Source organism: Schistocerca gregaria, chromosome 5 (genome assembly GCF_023897955.1).
Source record: "Schistocerca gregaria isolate iqSchGreg1 chromosome 5, iqSchGreg1.2, whole genome shotgun sequence".
Lineage (NCBI taxonomy): Eukaryota > Metazoa > Arthropoda > Insecta > Orthoptera > Acrididae > Schistocerca > Schistocerca gregaria.
The window spans coordinates 486705292-486724126 of record NC_064924.1 but is presented as its reverse complement, the minus strand read 5'-3'; the positions used below and the strand labels follow the sequence as shown (position 1 = coordinate 486724126).

General features: G+C 38.4%; 1 protein-coding gene across 4 annotated transcripts in view; it reads right to left on the bottom strand.

The window, feature by feature from the left end:
- Positions 1-18835, bottom strand: part of LOC126272134 (probable phosphorylase b kinase regulatory subunit beta) — a 154438-nt gene that overhangs the window by 114957 nt on the left and 20646 nt on the right. For all 4 annotated transcript variants that reach the window (XM_049974738.1, XM_049974740.1, XM_049974739.1 and 1 more), the window contains exons 4-7: positions 18595-18698; positions 16188-16323; positions 1890-2097; positions 1483-1679 (exon numbers count right to left, since the gene is read on the bottom strand). In XM_049974738.1, the coding sequence (XP_049830695.1) occupies positions 1483-1679; positions 1890-2097; positions 16188-16323; positions 18595-18698 (645 nt within the window). The remainder of the gene's footprint in view (positions 1-1482; positions 1680-1889; positions 2098-16187; positions 16324-18594; positions 18699-18835) is intronic.

The window sequence follows — 18835 nt, the reverse complement described above, 5'->3', positions numbered from 1 at the left end:
GATCCTTTATTGTATCGCTTTTCGGTCCTTTGGTTACATAAACCTCCGTTGAAAACTTCGTCTTGTTGCAACAACACTGTGTTCTAGGTGGTGGAATTTCAACACCAGAAAAATCCTCTGTTCTAAGGAATAAACCATGTTGTCCACAGCACACTTGCACGTTGTGAACAGCACACGCTTACAGCAGAAAGACGAGGTACAGAATGGCGCACCCACAGACTGCGTTGTCTTCTACATCTTTCACATCACTTGCAGCGCCATCTGTTGTTGAAAATTGTAACTACTGTAATTTCGAAAGTTTGTCCGCCTGAAAATGTACTGTTGTCCCAAGCATATTGCAACAAACGGTGTATTTCTATCGCTGCTCGTTTAGTTTTTATTGCCGTTTCAAATATACCGGTCATTTTTGAAACACCCTGTATATTCCAGAACACCAAAAGCAAACAGATTTGTCTGGGGATTGTTTGATAGGCTGGGGAGGGGCTATGCAGTAGGATAAGAAGAATCCAGCTTTTGTGTTGGGCTTTCCTCGTAGCCTGGATTCTTGGTGCATTGCTCCTCTCCCCTCCCCACCCACGAACACTTAATGACACCAGTCTCACTCCTGTCCAACTACCTCACAAAAGTTCTCTCTTGTTCCTGAAAAAGGAACCTATATTTCTGAAAGCTAATGAGTACTGTTATCTACTTTTTCAGGGAAATTGACATTCTGAAGGTAAGTTATGCCTATGCGAATTTAACATCTTTTAATTTGTTAAAGACAGCCATCCAATGCCATTAAAAAAAGCCCACTCCTCTTTGGTAGCAGTTCTGTGGTTCTGAAGGCAGTCTATAAGCACTAAACCATGAGAATCACTGCAGATGTAATTTTTTATTTCTTTGGTACACTCGTACCTTCTACCACCCATTGTTTCTACTACCCCTTTGTCTCTGGCCTTTAGTGATGAATCCATGTTTCAAGTACTATTATAACATGTTGAATAAACTCACTGGAATCACATTCAAACATGTCTAGAAACTCTTGAACAACATTCAATTGAATTTGTATTTGGATAACAGTCAACAGATAAATCACTCAGCAAACAGAAAGGTTTTTCAAACTCAAAACATTTTGTAAAATATATCAGCTATTGTCTAACAAGATCTTTGCTTACATAGCTTCTTTTAGTTATCAATGACTGCTATAGAGCTGTTTAGCTTAAAATATATAAATTAAAAAGAATCACTGTTCAAATAGAATTCGACAAATATAATGCAAGACGTGTGGTATTATGAGGGAAAGACATTGATTTTCCATAGTCTACAATTTCAGGAGCTCATGTTTACAGCTTTAACTGTAAAAATGAAATCTATTGTCCAGCATCAATTATGTAATTACTGCTATTGTACCTGAAAAAAATAAACACACATATTATGATGTCAATATAATATAACAAACAAGAAAATTATGATAAATACTCCAAAAATTTAGAAAATATATACCTGGCATGTATTTCAGGGGTACCATTATTATACTTGCTTCCTCTTTCCCACATCCCAAAATCTGGCGTGCGATATGCTCGTTCAACATAATAAACCAAATTTTGCACAAACGCCACCTCATCTTGTGTGTATATAATTTGCAAACCTGAGGTTATCATTTGCACTAGGAACAACAGGTATAGTGAAACAACATCAATCTGTGAGAGAAACAAAACACTATAAAAATGTCACACTGGTTGTTTTCCTCAGCAAGATAGAAAAAAAAGGTGAGCCAATACCGAAAGTAAGTGTTAAGTGTCCAAATAGATCCACTCCTTTGATACTTATTTCTTAATGAAACTAAGACTACTGATTTTCTTAAAAAAAATTCAAAAACTGTGTTCAAACAAGAGGTACTTATATTTTACCTGCAAGTGTGAATAATCATCATCACTGAATACTTCATCACCAGTGATTAAATGGAATTTGCAGTGAAGTGCATATTTGCTGCTCTGTTGCTTTTTGAAAAGTTCTATGCGATGTGATTGCTTAATCCAGCATTCTAATATTCCTCTCATACATTTTACTGCAGACTGGCCCAATTCATGGGATTTTCCTCGGTCATCATCAATGCGCCTACAAGAAGCATTACATAGTATCACTGTTCACTGAAGCCAACCAAAAGAACATGCAAATATAAACAGACTAATAAAAATGGGGAGAAAATATTAAGATATAACAAATGCAATACAAAACTAAAAGGAGTGAGAGAGAAAAGTGACTGAAGAGGCAAACCTACGCAGCTAAAAGAGTAACTATGTTGGTATGCTTCAGGTCAGATAAGGTAGCTGGAGCATAAAATGTAACAAAAGTAGGAGAACTAAACCAGGACATTTTACATTTTTACAGCAAGATTTTTATTTATAGTCATCTATCTTTTGTCTGGTTTCACGTCATCTTCTATTTTTCCTATCTTGTGCTAGTCTATTCATATGTGTATTTACATCTACATGCACAATAAACTGTTTTACATATTCTTGTTTCTTTCTACTGGTCCTTTCAGTATCAAATTTTCTATACATATATGCTTTAGTATTTGTCCCATTAAAAATCAGATCTTCTGCCTTGGTTTGTAATGCATTATTTGCACCCAAAATCCTTTCTTGTTGCTCTTCATTTTATACTTCATCCTGTTGTAACCAGAAGGCTGGCACCTTTTCGAAACTACTGTTTTCTCTTTCACAGAGGGAACAGCATCCTGGCAGCAGTATACGACTTAAATAAAGCAGTTACTGAAATGGTTACATAGCTGGTGCCATATTGTAACATTTAAATCATTATTTAAAATGTTTCAGACTTCCCAAAAATATCATTTATGATGGATGAAATTTAGCAGTATTTGTTTTGCAACTGTTACTGTTCACCTCTTTTGTCATTTCTCAGGAGGACAAACCACCTAAACTCTCTTCGTTAGTTTTGTTAATCCTGAAAGCCAAGAAAAGCAACTGTGAGTTTATGAAAGTACACTGACAGTACCAGTACTTGCAAAACCATAGTCATTGCTCACTAATTAACATATTGCCATCAGCTCTTCTATGGTATTCATATTTAAGGCTATATGTATAATCACCCATTAGCAGTATTGGGTACCTCCCATTCTGCGACTACACAAACTGTTCAATCCATTGACAACAGTCTTCCTAAATCTGTTCTTCCTTGTGGTTGATATTGTAGCATTTTACACAACAGCCTATTTTCTGGCACTGCGAGAATGAGCTGATGACATTTAACTGGTATGTTAGTTCATCATGCACCATTCTTTTATATGTCATTGTTTTCTTACATTTTCACTTCTCACTTTGTCCTTCAGTGCCTACATGCATCTATCTGTGTGCTGTTTTATTGTGCCTTCATCATTTTGACAGTGTGTCCAACATTGTAAAATCTAATTTGTATGTCTTTCTTTATTTGTTTATCAAAGTTTCTTTTAAATATTTCATTTAATTGGTAACAATTTGTTAAACACTTCTCTATATCTGTCTGGTCTGTAAATTGCAGAATATTGTACTGAAATACATAAAGTCTGATACCCATTATAATAATTTGTTATTGACAGAAATTTTTCTTCATTCCCAGTAGTACCAATTATCTTCATTTTACTATCTGACACTTTCATACAGTCCTATGAGAAAAGTTTTGAAGTTTGTATTCAGACCTTTGTCACTCATTTTTCATTTCAGTCATTACCATCTAGTTATCTGCCAATAATAATGTTAGCAGCAATGTGTATTTTTCAATTTTAACACCAGGGGAGTTTGTTTCTTTCCAATCTTAGAGTGCACAGATACTAAATAATAATAGTGATAAACCACTTCATTTTCTAGGTTCTCAGTTAATCTCTATTGTTTTTACCATTTTCCTGGGATAATTTAAACCGGGCACTAAGATGCCGCTATTGCATATTTTAAGAGCAAATCATCATCATTTTTATAAACAAATATACCTCATTATTGGTTCAGACGAAGACACTGGAAGGCAGATACATATAATAGTATTCCTAATTGCTTAATATCAGTAAAGCGAAGCATCATTTTTAAATCTTCAATAATATTATGGAAAGGATAGATTCCTGTTCACCATATAGAGGAGATGTTGAGTAGCAGACAGGTTGTCTGCAACTCAACACTCCTTTATATGGTGAGTAGCAAATTATCCTTTTCATAATACTGTCATTATTCCATGCTGGATTTGCCAATGATTTTTAAATCATCTGTGCTTGATTACAAGTGATCCCAGCACTAGCAATTTTTATTTTTCCCAAAGGGACTAACCGGATCCCAAACCTTTCACAGCAGATTTTGATTATGACAACAAACAACTGTCTGAATTGCTTTCAAGAGCATAAATTTCGGCTTTTTAGAATGACAAAATCTTTCCTATTGGTGTAAGCCGTGATTGTTAAAATACTGGAGATGAGTGACATAGCTCCTGCATCTCACAGATTTACCCCAAAAAGACAAGTGACATAGGACCATCATCAGCCATTTCTCGGATTTCTAAATGTATTCCAATGTTTGTTTTGTTTCTGATGTCTGTGAACAGGTATTCTATGATTTTTGTACTACCATGAAAACATATAGTTGCCGGCGTCTGTCACTCATATTGGCAAGAAAGGAAAGTTACTTGCTTTGTGGTGAGCTGAATCATCTTGTTGACAAATGCAAGGACACATAACGTCAAGCACAGAGCATAGGGCTTTGATTGTTGCCTCTGTCATCAGCTTCGTGCTTTGTATTTGTCTTCAGGATGGCCTTAAATGATAAAGAGATAGAGTTTGTGTTGATGGTTCAGAGCTTGGTGAACAAATTTCTGGTTTCTAAAGCAATGATGATAAGCTGTTTGTTTCACTGCATTTTTTTCTGTAACCATATATACTGTCAACTGAACACCAGAATGCTAAATTTCATTATTTATGTTATAGAAGAAGTGTCAGTGAGCCCTCAAGATGAAGCTGCTGATGTTGATGCTGTACCAGAGATCCCTCTGTTTCACATCTATCAATCTGCCTTTTTCAACTGGGCACTGAACTGATGACAACACCATCGCTCCACAGCTTCCAGTTTTTGAATAACCACATGGAATTCAAGTTCATACTGATCAGATCTCTTCAGTGTTTGATTGTTCCACCCACTTTTTTGATGAAGAACTGTTGATGAGTGTAAAATGAGAGACAAGCTGCTATGTTAGTACAACTATTCACAAGCTAGCTACAACATGGAACCTGAAGCTGCACTCAATTTGGCACAAGTGGAATACTGTGAAACTTAGTGAACTGTATAAGTTTTTTGGTATGGTTTTACATATGTGCCTGGTTAGAAAACCTAAATTGGCAGACTATTGTTCTATGAATCCCATGCTACAGACCTCCTTTGCAGGTAAGTGTTAGTCAAGAGAATGCTTTTTATCACTTCTGTGAATTCTACATCTTGTAAACAGTGTAACTCTTATTTCAAAAAGCCACAATGGGCATGATCCTATTCGTAAGGTGAGAACCATCTTTGATATATTTGTGATAAACAGTGAAAGCTTATAAATCAGGAGGAAATCTCACTACATATGAAGGAATTTGTCCTTTTCACAGCTGACTTACTTTCAAGGTCTACATGAAAAATAAGCCTAACAAGTACGGCCTAAATTTTTTTATGTTATGTGAAAGTGGATACAATTTGAAATTCTAATAACAGCATTTTGCATGTAGTAAACAGACTGTGTGAATGTTACTGTGGTAAATACAATATTCTACACATGAATCAATTTTACACTCGCTCATCTGTGGGAAAACACAACTAAGGCAGTAGGTACAGTAGTGAAAAAAAGACTAGCTAAAGATCAAGTAGCCCAGAGACTGACAGAAAATGAACTTTTGTTTTTGAAACAAGACCATTTGCTGCCTGCAAAATGGAAAGAGACTGGGTTTGTATTTATTTTGACAATGAAACAGAAAACAACAGCATCTAATGACACTGTAAGAATAAAGTTAGAAATTACAGAGAAGATGAAACCTGACTGTATTTTGGATTATGATAAAAACAAGGCTGGAGTGGACAGCAGTGGCCAGCTAATGGTGTACTACCCTTCTGAGAGGAAACAAATTAAGTGGTGTAAGAAAGTTTTTTTTTTCACAGTCTCATAATGATGGCCATAAATTTGAATGTTTTATACAAAAAGTTGAAGCTGACTAAAAAACATCTAGTTGAGTTCATTACTGAACTGGCAGATGCTTTGGTGAACATTGGTTGTCTGGTTGAATCAATTTCCACTCAAAACAGTTCGCCTGCAGATAGACTCAGTGGAAGAAATTTCTCTAAATTGATTCCACCTTCAGAAAAGTCAAAATGTCTCGGAGAAGGTGCAAAGCTTGAGCAGAAAGAAGCATCACAAGATCTAGCAAAGTGGTGAGGAGAGATAAAAGACAATTTTTATAGAAGAAAGATCCATATTTTAAATGCAATAAACTTATCTGTTTTATGAACAGGTTCCCTAACATATAATTTCTCTTTGGGAAACAGTTTTGTTCTCTGCAAGGGATCAGAGCATTTAAGTATGTTATCTCTCTTCTACTGATCAGTAAGAATGTCGGTAGACAACGTAACCACAATAAAGCTCTCATACCTCCAGATGAGTGTTTGACTGCTTGTTATGGTTATGAGCACATCAAAGCAAAAGTCAGTCAGTGGAATTCAAGCTGAACTGACAAGTGGTGACCCAAATGTGATCCAGAACTGCAAGGAACTGAACTACAACTGATTTGTGTCAAGTCTACATGATGTTGGAAGAACCAACTGTGTCAAGATTAGTGGTCTACTTGTCTCAGTTTTGACCCAGTAACCCAGTCCTGTGATTCTGTTCACCAGAATCACAGTTGACACAACAAAGTTTGGGCTCGGAGTAAGCCAACTGGATCACCACTCTGCAGCTGAGGTGCAGGACGTCATCACTGTGCCCCCAGGGGTGAGTTCCTATGAGAAGCTCAAGGCACAACTTAAACAGAGTGTCACTGCCTCACAGGAGTATAGAATATGCCAAGTTCTTATGTAAGAGGATATTGGAGATCATAAGCCATCGCAACATCTATGGCATCTGCACAGCAAGATGGATCAGTCACAGTGCTGGACAACATATTGCACACTCAGGTAAAGGCAATAGTGGCATCTCAATTGAACATGTAATTTGATGTCATGGCAGAACTTGCAGACTAAATACAGAAAGCCATCAGCCCAGCCCAGATTAGTGCAGTCGTGGCATAGTGCAGCAGTACGATAGTCTCGGCAACAGTTGCACACACCAATTACAACTCAATCTTGGCAAAGGTGGAAATGTTATGCATGCAGGTTGGTGGGCTGTTGTCACAAGGTGATGCAGGAAACAGTGCTGATGGCAGTTGGTGATCTATTGGCAGCCAAAAATTAAACTATTGCAACGTAGGGCATCCAGAGTATGGACTTGAATTTAGGATTACATCATCCATTCATCTGGGATTTTACTGTCACAGATGCTATAATTGGCACAGACCTCTTGGAACATTACAACCTCTTGCCAGACATAATCAACACCCATTTGGTTGGCAGCATTACCGAGTTAACTACCACTGGGTTTCATTGCAGCACAGCCATCCACAATGCAAAGCTGATACAAGCACAAGAGAGTAAGTGCACTTCTTTACTAAGTCTGTTTCTGATTTCACCAGATCACCAGAAGCACCTAAGCAAATACCACACAGTAAAGTGCACCATATCGAAAAGATGGATGGAACACCAGTGTCAAGCAAACCTAGATGTTTCCACCAGACCACCTCACTCTTGCTAACACAGAGTTTGACACTACACTATGAGAGGGCATCATCAGACCGCGAAGCAGTCCATGGGCCTCCACCTTACACCTGGTGCCTAAAAAAGATGGAGCCTGATGCTCCCGTGAAGACTAACATGCACTTAATGTGAAAACAATGCCTGACTGTAATCCTGTACCACTGTTAAAGCATTACATGGTACAATGATATTCATTGTATTAGACTGTGCAAAAGCCTATACCTGATACCAGTAGGAAAAGAACATATCCCAAAGACTGGAACTGCAATGCCATTTGGGCAATCTGAAAGCATGTATACAACATTTGGATTACGGAAGGCAGCGAAGATATGGCAAAGGTTTATTGACTCTGTCCTTCAAGTCCTTCTGTTCTGCTTTGCATACTTGGATGATGTGCTCATGTTTTCAGCCATCCCAAACAATATTGACAACACCCGCAGGAAGTGTCTGGAGCATTACAGAGTCATGTTGAACACTGCTAATTGTGTTTTCAGGTAACATGATGTTACTTTCTTAGGACACGGAATTTCATCTGTGGGCTCTCTATCTTTAACAGAGAAGATCGAAGCACTTCTACAGTTCACTAGGCCAACCACAACCAAGAAACTGTGGTGGTTCCTAGGCATGTTGAACTTTTATCATTGTCGGCTACCTCGTGAAGCAGAATGGCAGGAACCATTGACGGTGGCACCAGCAGGACATAAAGTGAAAGGTAGTTCCTCTGTGCAGTGGACCAAGGCTATGTGCTTCACATTTGAGGATGCAAAACAGAGCATGGCTGACACAGTATTCCTTGCACATCCCAAACTCAATGCTCCCTTAGTGTTAGAAGTGGATGCAACAAGACGGCTATCAGTGTGGCACTATAACAACAGACATAGGGCTCATGGCAACCATTGGTGTATTTCTCTCATCAACTGTCCAAATCTCAGAGGAAGTGCAATGCCAATGACCCAGAGTTGCTGGTTGTATATGAGACATTTAAATTCTTTCTACCACAGATTGAGGCATGAGTATTTACAATCTCCATGGGCCAAAAACTGATGACCTATTCAGTTAAGTGGAACAATATCAACTGCTCTCCTCACAAATATAACCATCTTGAATTTATGGCACAATTCAGGACTGACATCAAGTGCTTTTTAGTATTGATAATTAGTAGCTGACTGTCTTTCGCACATCAGCAGTATGATGGGGGCTATTGATTTCTCAACACTGGCCTGAGCGCAAAAAAATGATGAAGAGCTCCGAATACGCATTGACGATGCTGTCAGTATTACAATTGTGACTCACTGACATTGTGGAAAAAGATGTCAGGCTGTATTGCGATATCTCCTGAGGATGATTTCACCCATTTCTTCCATCAGCATTCAGAAGACAAGTTTACGACAGCGTCCACAACATGTGCCACCCAGGAGTCCGTCCCACCTTTAGGCTGATGTCTCAATGTTTCAAGTGGCTGGGATGGAAAAAAGACTGTCAAAGATGGGCATGAATGTATCTAAAATGTCAATGGTGTAAGGTGTCTTGCCATGTGCAAGTGCCGATTGGTGATTTTATGAATACAACCATGCATTTTACGCATGTTCATCTTGATGTAGCAGGACCACTCCTTCCATAAAATGGTCAACACTATTTATTGGCCTTGATAGATTTATTTCACCCTGTGAGCAGAGGGAGTGCTCATTGACAACATTACCAATTAAAATTTGGCCTCTACATTTGTGTCAGCAGGGTTAGCGAGATTTGTTTGCCTTCTGCATATTACTATTGGTTGCAGTTGGCAATTTAAGTCATGCTTATTCAGACAGCTTGTCAAATTTTGTGGGTATGTCAGCCACAAGAGTACTAGTTACCATTCTGCTAGCAATGGCATGATTGAGCACTGGCCTTGCTCCCTGAAGGAAGTGCTCATGTGCCATGACACAACTTGGACATCGGCTCGTCCTGTTGTCCTCCTCGGCTGGCAAACCACATATGAACCTGACATTGATTCTTCAGCTATGAAGCTAGTCTATGAAGAGACTCCAGGTGAATTCACTGATGCTGTTGTCCTGCATACATCTACACAAGACCAGCCAGAATTCTTAGGTCATATGTGGGACCATATTGCACAGATATGACCTTTGAAAACTTCCTATCACAGCACACCACCTTGTTATATGCATCAAGATAAAGTTAACCTTGAAATAACTGATTTCTATGAACACAGTTTTTTTATGAGTATTTTGATAACCTCTGGTATCGTGGGATTCCAAATGTTCGTTGGCTTGATTACATTACAAAATACAATGTCATTCACCTCTGCAGTGAAACCAAAATTGAACAGCAGAAATATCCTTGATTTTTATTTATGAAGGAACCTTCGAAGACAAAGTTCATTACAGCACTTTTTTCTTGCTGTCTATTTTTCCCACTGTATCATCAGCAAATGCCTGTAAATGAACTTTTGTGCCACTTATTGTCTCATAACATGGGCAAAATTTCATTGATTCTTACAAGAGTGTTTCTCAAAGGGGAATTTGCTGCAATTTTCATTGAACACTTGGTATATTGTGCTACGGCCAACCATGAGTGTATCCATACAATCTATTTGTACCTATCTTTTTTGTGCAGTATAGAATATGACTTGACAGCTGCCCCCATGTCATGATCCAAACTGATGGCATTAAACCACCATTGCAACCTCCATACACTGGCCATACCATGTGTTATGAAGAGGTACGCATATGCTGAACATCTTGGTGAATGTCAAGACAATGACCGTTTCCCTCAACAGAGTCAAACCTGCATATGTATTTCAAGAGGCATCACTGTCCACAAGACCACAACGGCATCAGAATCTTTCAGAGCCTGATACACAGCCACAAGTACTGCAGTTGCCACAACCACCCACCACACAACAACCACTGGTGCTGTCAACCCATTCTGGAGGATGTGTACATTACCCTCCTTGTTTCCTCTACATCAGCACTTTGCTTCCACCAAGGGGGTGCATGTAGTGTCTGACACGAGTGTTGTCATGCACTAGTGCAGAATTAAGTGTCCACATAGTATTGGTAGCACAGTATCACATAATGTAACCAACTGAACTGCAGGTGTCAAAGCAGTTCCACACCCACCCACAAGCACGCTGTGTTTTTTTATTCTTACTTTATGTATTCCTTTTATTCCTTGTTATTGTGAATTTATCATGTCAATTTTGCTCCTTGCTCATTAACTGTTACAGTGTCACTATGGGTTAACTTGTTCCCTTTAAGCAATTCTGTTTTCTGCAAGAGATCAATGGATTAAAGTATATCTCTCTTCTACCAAGTAGCATGGGTGTCGGCAGATGACATACCAGCAATAAAGCTGCTATACCTTCAGACGAGTGTTTGATTGCTAGTTCTGGTTACGGGCATGTCAAAGCAAAGATGGTCAGTCAAAGTCAAGCAAAAACTGACAAGATTATGTTAACATACTGACAGAGATTGTACTGATCTTCAGATGAGTTGTTAGCCTTGTTTTTATATTTTATTTACAGGTTTTTTGGAATAAATGTAAACTAAAAATTGACAACATTCATTCAATACAATCTTAGTTCATAGCAACAACATCCATTTGCTAACATGTGCTGATAACTGTGGTTGATGACACCTAAAGTCTTTTACAATGCTGACTTTTGGTGCCAATGAATTATTGAACACAACTATTTCGAAAACTAGAAAAACTACTGTGGGCATAGCAGTTCATTCCATGGCCAATAATGCCTGAATAACCCAAATAAGGCATATGGAGAAGTTAAGCTCTGTCATTATGGTGGTTGGGCAATAAGAGAGATGTACTGCCATGACTGTGTATTCAGCAGGGCCAACTCCTGGCAAAAAAAGTAGTTGCTTCCACAGTTGTACTACAGGAAGCAGCAGCTTTTTTCAAAGCATCAACTTTTTCTTTAATTTACTACCTAAAAATTTAGCTGACATAAACACAAATAGCATTAAGCAAGGCAGAGAGTGTTTATTATCATACAGGTTACAGATTAGGTTTCTATGAACTGTTCTATCTTTTGTTGATGTACACCCTGATTTGTTCCACATTTTTGAAGTTTCCCAATCTACACAGGATATATGGTGTAAGATGAATGAATAAACAAATCAACAGAAAAGACAAGCTGTAGCCATGATCTAGGTATTCCTTTACTAAACTGCATTCCCATCATTCAAACAATAACTTCAGCTGCTGATCTTCTCAGTTAGCCTACTCTTGTTCGGTGGTATTGTTGCTCTTGCCATCTTTTTAATAGTGTGAAAGTTATCACCTTCATCAGGTTTAGAGAAACATACACACACACTCATACTCGCACAACTAACCCACATATGGCCACTGTCATCTCCGGCCACTGAGGCTCGAATCTCAGTTGAAGTGGGGAGGGGGAAGGATAGCAGAGTAGGGGTGGGGGAAGATGCTGTAGTGCTGTCTACGGGAGGGGATTTGGTGGGGACAGGATGGTGGGCCGCACTTACAGTTTATTGGGAGTGTTCTGGGAATCTGTTGTACATCTGTATAGAGTAGCATGTTCAGAAGATTTGTGCACACCATTCTTAAGCACTTGCTGACTGTTTGGGATCCTCCTCATGTCTGATTTAAGGAAGACATTGATTAAACTCAGAAATGTACTGCTAGATTTGTTACCAGCATCTGAGTCAACCAGTATAAGACACTTATGGAAATGTTTCATGAGTTTCAATGCAGATCATTGAAGGGGAGAAGACAATCTTTTCACAAATTGCTATTGATGAAGTTTAGAGACTCACAATTTGTGACAGACTACAGAACAATTCTACCTCATACAACATTAGTCATGTAAAAGGAGAAAATAAGAGATATTATGATGTAGAAAGACACTTATTTGTCACTCATTCAATGTGTGTGCAGAACAGGAAAGCAAATTACAAACAGCAGTAGAAAGTACCCTCCATTATGCTTTGTACAATGATCTATGGAGTATTATGTGATTGTAAAAGCAGATGTAGATAAAATTCAGGATTTATTACTCATGCAGTCAAAATACAGGTAAATGATAAATTTATAAGTTATAGTGTCATTAAAATTACTTGTTAACTGATACTTCTTTCCTTGGCACAACAAAGCACCAGTTCACCTGCAGTTTCTTACTAGTGTAATGTGCATGCATGGGAACTGCTAATAGCTCATTTTACAGTTGACAGCTGCAGCAGAAAAAACACATTTGTCAATGTTGACAGCCCTCTCCCTGTCATCTGAGCTTTAATCAAGTCACAGCTGACAGCCAATGTGGCAACACTATAGCCATATAATGAACAGTTTTAATCAGAGTATAGTATTAAGAATTTTGCAGCTTGATTCCAAAGTTTTGAAATATGTCACCTTAAATACATGCATGCAATGAAACTCAATGCCAAAGAGGTATGACATAATGACAAATTGTGGTACATGATGACTCCTCTTACAGGATGGATAAAAATATGATACTACAGAGTGTCACAAACTGCCTGTTGGCTTCTGTCTCAGGTTCTCTAGCCAACATTTGTTTGAAGATTTTTATGACATTTTTTCAGCACGGGTGCTGATGGCAGACTGGAGCTGAGCTCACACCACATATTATATGTACCTGGTATGCCAATGTCCAAGGGCTTTTCCATGGTCATTACCACTGTGGTTCTCCCCTTGCTATTTGCAATGGTTGTTTGCTGTGGCACAGGAGCCCAGGATCCATTTGCCTTGAGGCTTTATCTTTCTTATGGAAGCTATTGTCATGTTTGTGTATTTCTATAGTAGATTTGAACATCTGAGTTTGATAGTTCTTTTCTACAGTAATCACTTCCATGTCTGGGAATTTTACTATGTGGTCCATCTCATACAGTGCACACTCCACCATGGCCAATTCCTCCACCTGCCCCAACCTGCAATGCCACTTTTGTTCAGTGATCCTGATGTTGATTGATTGCCCAGTCATTCTAACAGATTTTTCCTCATGTACATGATATTCGGTATATTCCTGAGGTTGCAGTGTGTCTCTTTTCTTCTTTGCTGATCTGAGACACTCTTTGATCTTCTTTGTCAGTTTATAAACAATCTTTAAGGCATGTTGGCAAAAGATGTGACTGATTCTGTCAGTCACTCTTGGGATGTGTGCCAGAAAGACCGTACCTGACTTTTCTGTTTTCCAACATGTCACTTTGCCATGTGTTCGGTTTTACAAAATTTCTTATTTAACTGGTGGAGTACCCATTGCTTGCATTATGAGTGTATTAAAGATGACTCTTTTCTGGCCCAGGTGGCAGTTTGACAGTTTGTGCAGGTATCGTTCCGTGTGTGTCGGTTTTGGGCACATGCTGTGTTCCAGGTTTTCACACTCTTTTATGACCAACACATCTGGAAAGGGTAGCTGTTGGTCCTTTTCTTCCTCCATGATAAATTTTATGTCTGCAAGGAGACGGTTAAGGTGTCTTAAGAAGTCACCAAGCTATTCCTCACCATGGTTCCACACAATGCAGGTATCATAGAAGTATCTGTACTATATCTTTGGTTTACAAGGTGCCAAGTCCACTGCCTGTGGTTCAAAATGTGTAATACAGGAGCCCTACCATCTCGGCTGTATGGATTACCACAAATCCATAAGAATAATGTTCCATTAAGACCAACTGCTAGTGCTCCTGGCTCACTTATATACAAATTGGTGAAATACTTGGCCTCTCTGCTCCAGCTGCAAGTGGGAAAGGACACAGGACATTTCACTGAGAAGCTGAAGAAACTAAAGCTTGGACCAAATGACATCCTGGTCAGCTTTGATGTTGTTTCTTTGTTTACCAAAGTGCCACTCAATGATTCTCTATGGTATATCAGTTCCATTTTCCCCACATTGCATTACCAAATTTCATGTATGTCTCACCATGAGCTATTTCAAGTGGAATGGTAACTTCTACGAACAGCAGGAAGGCATCACCATCAGCAGTCCACTTAGTCCAGTAGTGGCCAACTTCTTCACGGAACATTTCAAAGCACAGGTGCTGGACTTGGCACCCTGTGACCTAAGGTGTGGTACAGATATGTTGATGATACTTCATTGTGTCGACCTGTGGTGAGGAACAGCCTGGTAACTTCCTAAGACATCTGAACATTCTCCATGCCAACATAAATTTTACCATGGAGGCAGGAAAGGACCAACAGCTACCCTTTCTAGATGTGCTGGTCAGGGGGGATGGTGAAACCTGGTACACAGCATGTATCTAAAACAGACACACACAGATAGAAACCTGTGCAAGAAAAGAGGCATGATTAATATGCTTGTACTGCAAGGAAGACAAATATGTGAGCCACAGCACATCAGATGCCAGATACAACACCTAGAAAGGGTTCTGAGGTGCGGTGGGTACTCTACCAGTTACATAGGAAGTGTCACAGAATCAAACACTTAGTGAAGTGACACTTCAGAAAAAGAAATGTTGGGTATGGACTCTGTGCCATACATTCCTAGATGGACAGACAGAATTGGCCATATATTGTGCAAACAAGGTGTAAAGATATTTATAAGCCAACAAAGATGATCAAAGAGTGTTTTAGATTGGCAGAGGGAGACACAAGCAATGCCAGGAATATACTACATACAATCTAAATGTGGAAAAGTTATGTTGGATTGACTGGATGATCAATCAATCATTGAACATGAGAGGCTTTGCAGGTTGGGACAAGTGGAGAAATCACCCATGGCAGAGTGTGCACTGTGTGAGACCGACCACATAGTAAAATTTGTCAATGTGTAAGTTCTTGCTCTGAAGGAGAGCTATCACACCTGCTTGTTCAGTGAAACTGTGGAAACACATAAACATTATAATAGCTTCAACAAGAAATAAGACAGCCTCAAGGTGAACAGATCCTGGATTCCAGTGCTGCAGCAAATGACCATTGTAGGTAACAAGGGGAGAACCATAGCAGTAATGACCACGGAAAAGTCCCTGGACATTGGTGCACCAGGTACATATATCTGTGGCTGTGAGCTTGACTCCAGTCCACAACCAGCAGTGGTGGGTGAACCTCTGACAAAAATAACCACTCGTGCTGTCAAAATATCAGAAAAATCAGCAAACAAATGTCAGCTGAAGAACCTGAGACAGATACCAACAGGTAATTTGTCAACAAGAGGGCAGGAAAGCCTTAACAATTTTGTACAACACAGTGTGTATCACAACAGTTATAATATTTTACAATTGGTGGTATTATCAAATTGCACAAAGAGTTCACAGATAAAACATGATGAGCCTGGAAACTTAATAGATGCAATAAAAAAGAGCAATCTAAAACTTCAATTTGTACTTTTGTGTAAGAGAATCAAAATACCTGTATGACTGATAAAGACTCCAGATAGCAGCTGCACAATATATGCTGTCCCTAACACTCCCAACCTTCTCATCAGTTGACAACACAGGAAAAAGGCCAGTAATTGGACTCTGGTATCGAAGAAGCTGACGTTTCACTAAACAAAGAAAAAAATTGAAAATTAACAGTGAATCCAATATAATCTCTAACATTTGTCCTTCAGTGAACTTTATATTTTGATCCACACATCACCAGGAGGAATAGCTGCTGATGTTAAGAGATCATACTACAGTAAAGTGAGAAATTCTGTGTAGTTAATACAGAAAAAGTATCTTATTTATAAGACTGTGTAAATAACATAGCACAAAAGAAAAAAGTTTTATTTCATGGTGTGATTCCAGGTGTTCTGCCAAATTCTTGCTCCCATTTTATGCACAATATTACAATAGCCACCCCAGCCATATTCTTCAGGCACTGCAAGTTTTGCTGTTATTGTACTATCTGCCTGGACTTTAAACTGACTGTGAACTTTTGTTAGTGTCACACTGCTATTAATAGCCAAGTTTGATTCCCAACACCCAATACGCCTTTTGATGCTCTTTGCTATTCAAAGTTTGAACCCATATTTTGTGGCAATCACATTCTCTCAGTGTTTTACAACTCCAGTAGATATGACAGAATATTTTAATAAATTAAGTGCTGGACCCCAAGCATTATTTAAATTGAAACCTCTGTCCCTCTTTATTGGGTTTTCCGATATCTTTATTTCAATAGACTCCTTAATTATGCTGTCACAGAAACTTACCATTTGCACCACAATACCGGTCTCAGCTATAGCATTTCACAATTGTATTTGGGGAAGTGCACAATACACTGGATGCCATGTTCCCATAGGTGTCTTAGTGGTCTTTCCAGATAATAAGCCAGAATAAGGTAGATAAGTGAGTTTTAGCTTATGCTGGTCCAATAACTGGAAAGATCACTAGACTCCTGTGGAAACATGGAATACAGTGAGTTTTTCTCCCTCAACTAAGATAAAAAGTATGCTTTGTAATTTTAAACATGATGTAGGTCTCTAAAAGCCATGTCTGTATCACATTCCATGCTAATGTGGCATGTCTTCCATGGGGAAGACTATCAGAACAGTCAAAGAAAGATGTGAGGAACATCAGTGACACACCCAACTAAAACAAATAAGCAAATCAGTTGTCTTACCGGTTCCACTTCACAGATACCCACTATATCTAGAATGAGAATTTGCATTGCCCTTTTCAGATTTGCTAGCTTCCCTATCAAATTCGAACTTCTGACATCCCATGCTCCAAGTCACAGAATGTTGTCCTTTTGTTGGTTACTCAATTTTTTCTCATGGCCACCTCTCCCTAGGCAAGTCCCTGCTGCAGATCCAAATGGGACACTATTCCAAATTTTTTTGCCAATACAGAGATCATCATGACATTTTTTCAGTTACAGGTCACTTGTCCTGTGAATACATATTAAGTGTCTTGACTGCAATGAGATGAGATCTCGTCCGGTGCAGTCCCCAACGATCAGCTTTTCTTTCTCATCCCGTTCATTAAGTCTCGCCTGACCTGGGATTCTGTGTGACTTTTCTAAATTGTACCCTTTCCATAAACTTCTCCAGTCCTTTTTCTTCATCTCTCTTCCTCCTCCTTCAACTCTTCTGCCAGAAGGAGGAGTCACTGACTCTGAAAGTTTGTAAAAGTTAAATCCTTTTGTGTTTGTGTTCCCCTGCCGCCACTTGGTGAGTAAATTTTTTTATCTGTCCATTTAGAAGAGTTAGAAGAGTTTGATGCATAAAAAAGGACTTGTATTTGGAAGGAACTAAATAATTGTCTATGATAATTTATTCATCTGTAATACATTATTTATTTCATTTCTTATCAGAAGGTTGCCTTTTACAAATGTGAAATACCTTTATTTTTTGTGATTAACTACTTTGAACACTTATCTTGTAAAATCTTCTGTTCATGATTCTTCAGGTACTCCTTATGAATATGTATTTTTGCTTTTTTCCAAATTGTACCATAAATTGCAGTACTGCTATCTGTTATTGTAAATATTTAAAGAAGGCTTACCCTACACATAAATTATCTAGTAATTTTCAATTCTTTAGAAAACAAAGATCAATAATGTAAATCATGATTTTTTTTATAACTGTCTTTGTGTCCGATTCATTCCACATCTCCTGTGATGTGCTCACAATCTGAGATCAACAGAAGATGAAATAAATAAATAAAATATAATAATATGTAATTAACTGAGAGGACACGAAAAGTGTACAATGCAATACCAGTACATTTGGTAGACACAAGTAAACAGCATGGTTAACTTAAAAAGAAGAAGAAGAAGAAGAAGAAAAAGATAATAACTGCACACTAAACCAAAGACAAAATTCCAAATTTACCTATTCCATAGTATGTGTCTAACTGCCGTACTGTAGCTTCATAATTAGCCATTTTCAAGCTGAGGTCTACTTCCAGGTCATATACACTGCCTTGACGGTTCATCCTAAAATTATAATTAAAAACAATGATTTCTAATTTATTCAGTTAATATTTATACCTTTCAATGTAGTTATAAAAGGAAAATAAAATGGACCTTTATGGTAAAATGCAGCCTACTGGTATTCACTTCTAAATCAAGAA